The 6,000-nt window shown below is 45.5% G+C and overlaps 1 protein-coding gene across 3 annotated transcripts in view; it reads right to left on the reverse strand.

Annotated features, from left to right (window-relative positions):
• Nucleotides 1–3,982, reverse strand: part of UBA3 (ubiquitin like modifier activating enzyme 3) — a 304,096-nt gene extending 300,114 nt beyond the window's left edge. The window contains exons 1-2 of one of the 3 annotated variants that reach the window (XM_085624784.1): nt 3,843–3,982; nt 3,709–3,750 (exon numbers count right to left, since the gene is read on the reverse strand). In XM_085624784.1, coding sequence (XP_085480910.1) covers nt 3,709–3,750; nt 3,843–3,862 — 62 coding nt within the window. In that variant the 5' untranslated portion in view covers nt 3,863–3,982. Of the gene's footprint in view, nt 1–3,708; nt 3,751–3,838 lie in introns of all 3 variants that reach the window. The other 2 variants (XM_085624783.1, XM_085624785.1) reach the window with 2 other exon arrangements.
• Between the last annotated feature and the right edge of the window lie 2,018 nt (nt 3,983–6,000).

Below are 6,000 nucleotides of genomic sequence, written 5' to 3' on the forward strand. Positions count from 1 at the left end.
CCACACGTTGATGTGAAGTTAACGCCCAAAACAACATTTTGTTTCTTCAAGAATTATTGTTATATCGAATAAAGAGCTGGCATCCTAGTATTACAGGTAAGAAAAAAGCCAGCTGTAATGCCTATTAATGTGGTCTTCCTAACAAACAGAAATCCGAATGTAAAATTGGAATTTAAAAAGGCAGCAGATGTTAGGCAACGTTTGTGTGCATTTCTCATGATAGGCCCACTGTGTAACAAAGACAATCAATGCTATCAAGCCAAATTAGTGCAAGCACTGCATGTTCCAATGGTCTAGTAAATTTTGTCTAAAACTGTTAGGGACACAACTACTGGAACTATAATGGAGGAAGATGCATACCCGAGACACCAAATGAAGGGGGGGGGGGGGGAGGGGGGGGACTACTTAATAAATACCCAGAAGACTAAGTAGCAGCACTACACCACACCTGCGGAGGATTCATTAATGAACCCACATCTGTAGGTCAACGGACTCGTCACCAGTGCAGGCAAAATCACCAAGTTTGTACAGTGTGATCACTGGCACCACAACTAACTGAAGCAACATTACTGGCAGTGTAACTTATATCAACCCTGGTTTTCCAACACAAGTCGTTGCACCATAACAAAGAGGCTATGATGCAGGAACCATAACGAATGGAGGGTGTGTTTACAGTGGACATATATCAATAAAATATTTCACACAAAAAACATTCAAATCTGTAAACGGGGCAACTGATATGGAAACATGTTGAAGCTATGAGAGAACAAAACAAATCAGCTCTCTTAAAGTGATAACCTTAGCTGGCTAATGTAAAAGCCCATGCAGCAGGTGACCGTGCCCTGGTGTATGTTAATATACTGTTGCCTTAAAACCTTTCTGACCTTAACAGGGAATTAATGTGCCCTTGTTCTGCATGTCAAGTGCTGGCAAGTACGGTTGAGAGATGTCCAAGCTCCACTGAGGTCCTAAATCAAGGATGCTGTTTATCAGATGTAATGTGCGCCGTCGGAAACCTCTTGTTGTGGATATATGCTAGAATAGCAGATATGTGCTACCGATCATTTTCTAGCAATACTTTGAGACAAACATGTTCTTTGCCCTACTTTTGGCAGCCTCATCAATACATTTCATTACAGCATATTTCACGTGCCCACCCAACCCCACATCATTGGTTGCATGTGGACAAATATGGTGGGTCTTATCTTGCCACTCCATGGTATTATGAAATACTTGGGTTCCAGCATAAGATGCTGGGACAGACCACCTGCAGTCAACAGCCCATATCTAAACAACAGACAATGGCAACCTAATGGGCCCTATCTCCAAGTAGAGGAGCGTGAGTGTCGATGGATAGCAAATGATTACCTAAAATCACACTCCTTAAATAACTTGGCGGTAGCCTGCGTCACAGACATGCAATCTATACTACATCTCTCTAGAACAGTATCTAGGACAACTGAGAGCTGCATCGGGGTCCCTTCTTCAAAACCATGGACCTCTTATCCAAGACTGGAGTATGATTAATCTATTCCGGTTGCCAGACTGTGTTATCTCCATCCTTTTAACACCTGGTTTCTATCCGCTCCAGGCAGGCAAATGATGTTTTTCTTCTATTGCGACCTCCTATAACTCCTATTAGAACATTGGAACGTTGGCAGCTCCATTGAAGACAATGGAGCGCTCCGGGCTAATACTGGCCGGTATAAGCCCGGAGCTCCAACATTCCAATGATTGTCTTTGTTCACAGCTCTGGCTGTGAACAAAGACTTCAGGGAGCCTGAGGGGATTTCAATCCCCTCGCGCTCCCTGAAGGGCTTTGTTTTGGTAGAACATTCTGCCCTCTATTGGCAGAATGTTCTAATAGCCTTATAACCCTTCGTAGCAGGGCTATACCGCTGTTAATGGCCTGCTGCTGTTGTTAAAGTCCCTCGCCTTCGGCTCGGGCCTTGAACGCTGCAGCGGGCCATTAACAGCCGGTATAGCCTGCTACGGCGGGCTATAAGGCTATATTAATCAAGATGTATCTACAAGGTCTATGTTCTTGTCATCAATGCGTTGTATACCAATAAAAAAGCTGCTCTTTTGTCTTGGCTGGTGGTGGGCTCCAAAACCATGCAGTATCTTCTAATTGGCTCCATCTACATTTCAACCCCATCTCAGCTCCTGTCGCACAATTGATTTGTTAAATCTATTCTCTGTCCACAGTCTGACTGCTTTGTAGCTGCTTCTGCCCACAGCTGTGCACCCTGTCTTTACACACTTGTGTCTCGTGGCCATTTTCCGATATCCCCACATCCAAGTCCTTATAGTCCATTCCCTCTCGCCTACCATGTTCAAGTCATTCTCCTGGCCTCATCTTTAGCCCTCTGCAGCTCCACGACCGCGGCTTGGTCGTTTGCGCTTTGGTACATGGTTGGAGATGTGTAGTATCTCCGTCCTGTTTGTTGCCTTTGCTCACCTAAACTTTGGTGGTGGACTAAATCCACTTACTCCAGGCTAGTGTGTTGACTATATCCTCCCTCTCCATTGTCGACAGCGTTGCCACCATACAGCCGGCCCCCATCTGGTGCATCATCTATATTATTCCTCTTCTTAGCTTGTGTGTATTCAACACTGCTCGAAAAGATGTGCCACCTCTGCCCTTTCTCCTCCAACCTGTCAGTGTGCGGTCTTTCTCCTTTTCGCCAACATGGTGTATTGTCCATGCCTACCTCTACTCTAGCAATTGTGTTGTAGATATCCTCCCTACACCCTGGCTGGTCGCTAATCTCCAACCGCTTAGCTTGTTGTTCTATGAACAATCCCCAGTCTGGTGTGTGTGCTGTATCATCGCCAAAACCCACTTAGGATGATGGTACTCTGTATATACTTCTCAGTTCTCCCCGTGTAGTGTACGGTCTGTTTTTCAACAAACTGAAACTCTTCCCGAAAACATTACATCATACTGTATTCTACAGAACAATTGTGTGTTTTATGTTGCTTCATATTTCTGATCAGTGTTTACACTTTGTACCTGTACATCCTTAATTTAAAAATTAGATTAGCCGCGGCACGTCTCTCAGGAAGTGTGTATTGTTTATTGGAAACGTACCGGCACTTCTCAGTATTAAACAGGCACTTGGGAATAGTGAGAACTTGCACTTTTACATTTCAAACATTTTCTTATACATTCACGGATTGTTTACACACGTGTCAATATTAGGTCGTACAGTTAGGGCGCAAACCTACATAAACAGTGCGCCAGACTCGCATATCTTGCTTGGTTGTAATCTCTACCCCTCCCACCTTGCCTCCCTCAAACCCGTCTGCGGCCAGTTTGTCCTGCTACTCGAGAGTTAAGACGGTCATTACACGCCCACTTCCGGTACGCCCTCACCTCGTCTGGTGCACTTGCATACGTTCTGGACTCCTAAGCTCTAATGCTATGTTTATCCGCTAGCTCTGCTCGCACCTGCAATGTACCGTCTCTACCCAACTCCCCATCATCATTTAGCCCCACACTCCACCAGCTCTCTAAAATAAAGTGGTTCGTCATTTCCTATGCTCTTGAAAACACGTATTCCCCCCTTATATACAGCCCGCAATCCCATTCATTGTCTACGGTAAAATAATTGTATGTTGCCCGTCCCCTTGCATTCCCTGGCCGGCTCACGGGTAGCTGAAAGCTCATTCCCAATCTCACAAATGCCACTTCCCAGCACTAACTTGTCGCTTGTCTGTTCCTCTATTCTCCTTCTTTTCTTCTCCCTGAAGAAAGAGAGAATAAAAGAAGTTTCAATCAGGCGCTGCTACAGCGGTTGCGGAAGCAAGAAGCGAGCGGCGCGCGCGCACATACTCACGGCTCCACAGCATCCGCCATATTTCCCTCTCCCCGTCGGCGGCCCACAATGCCACAGTGCAGCGACCTGCGCTTTCCAGACGCATAACTCTATGGCCATGTCAATTCCGAATGAGAATAGAGATATCGCCAGAAACACCGATTTAACCACTGACTCAATGTTGATATATAGACATAGAAAAAGCACTATCATTGTATTGGAATGTGCATATTAAAGTAGCTTAGCATGGGCGGCCTCCTCAATTTGAAATTATTCTTCTGAAATTAATTTATCCGAAGTCGACAAGCAACCTTAAAACGTTTATACGAGGTGATAGTTACAAACTACATTTTGGTATCAAGATAGAAGTTATACACCATGCAAAACACTAAATAATTTATTAAAACTGCAGGTAATATTGGTTTCTAAAATGTGGTTATGAAGCATTAAAACTGCAATAGGTCTCGTCTTTTATTAAGTTAAAGTTATTTGCTTCGCTATACAATACCATTAGCAAAGCAAATGGCTTTAACTTAATCAAAGGCGATACCTATTGCATTTTTAATACTTGTTCTCTTTGGCTGGTGCATCCTGTAAGGGTGATGAGAGCCAGATGGGGTTCACACTTCACACTTATTGTGTTAGCAAACAACTCTACTTTACAGGTAAATTAACTATATACGGAAACCATGCCAAAATGGTTTCTAAACCCAGATTGTGGATCTGCATCCTCGCTCTGAAAATACAGTATAAACATGGGCCATAAACGGGGGCAGGACTTGTGAGCCGAAGATGGCGGAAGCATGAGCCTGCTGCTCCATGCCGGTCCAGTATTTATCTGGCATCATCTGCAGCCTGGGCTAAGGATGACCAGCTCCCAGCATTGCGGACCCCCTAGGTGTGTATTGGGGACCATAGACGCCCATTGATGAGCGATGACAGCCGTGCGAGCTGGAACAGCCTGCTGGTCCTGGCCCCTTAAGATGGTGGAAACGGTCTAAGGCGTGTGGTGGCTACTAACGAGTGAACAAACTCCCAAATGCCTCACCCTCCCCCCGTAAGTGGCTTATACCTCTTTTGGCCTCGGTATGGGGCGAGACCCAAGGTCCCCTACTGAAGAAAGTGAAACATCCCACCCCATGCTGCCTCATATGTGCACTGGAGCGGCAGACCTCGGAGCCCGTGTCAGGGCTCGGTTTCAGTGCTGGTGGCTGGGAGTAGCCCAGATCTGCTCGGCTCCCCGGCACTGAAAGACTGTTGCATCCAGAGCTGAGGACTGAGGGCCCATAATAAGGCGCTCAACTTGCAAAGTGCATAGTTGCCCAGGGGAAAACCGACGACTACGGCCTGTGTCAGCGGGCTCCCGTGGGAGGTTTGGCTTACACAGTCGAGGCAGTGAGACAGAGGAGAGAACCCCTCTGGCAGGCAGCAGTGCAAGGCTTGGGGCTGCTTGAGGCAACACAAGGGCATTACCAGGTGGGTGACGCCCTGGTAGCGACCTGCTGAGACATGGTGTGGGGCTCCTCGGTGCCTAAATTGGGGCCCAGTGAAGGCTCTCCCCTGACGACATTACTGCTGGAGCAGAGTTTTCTGATGAAAAACTATTGGGTTTTAAGCTCTGGTTTGTCTATTTGTCATAATTAAAATTATTAATTATTAATTACTAATTATTTGTTTTGTGTAAATGTTTTAAACTTACCAACACGTACTAATGAGAAGAAAACCGACACGTGGGAATGCTTTCGTTTGCTTATTGATAATGTGCATGTTTTATTAAATAAATGTTGCTGAGTGCTGTTTATTTTAAAGCACGAAACGCTTTTGAATTAATGCTTTTCTGTGTTGCAAAGGCTAGATAATTACATACACATAAGGGTATTAGTGGGGTTAACACTGTTTAATCACTATGCTGTGGTAACGTTGTTTTTGTCTCTTTTAATTAAGATGGTCTCTTTTGGCCTAGAATAAAATGGCCGCCGTTTGCAGCCTGGCCTCGAGTGAGAGATTTGTGATGAAAGGGCCTTGCTGAATATGGTCGAAGTCATCTGACCACAGTCTTCGCCTGGTTAAAATTTTCCGTGAGGACAGCAGCAGTGCTGGGCAAGTCTCCAAGAAACATCCGAATAGCCTTGGAGGACAAAGGAGCCATAATGAATGAACTGAATGGACTCTGAAGTCA

This window comes from Triturus cristatus, chromosome 9 (assembly GCF_964204655.1).
Source record: "Triturus cristatus chromosome 9, aTriCri1.1, whole genome shotgun sequence".
NCBI lineage: Eukaryota > Metazoa > Chordata > Amphibia > Caudata > Salamandridae > Triturus > Triturus cristatus.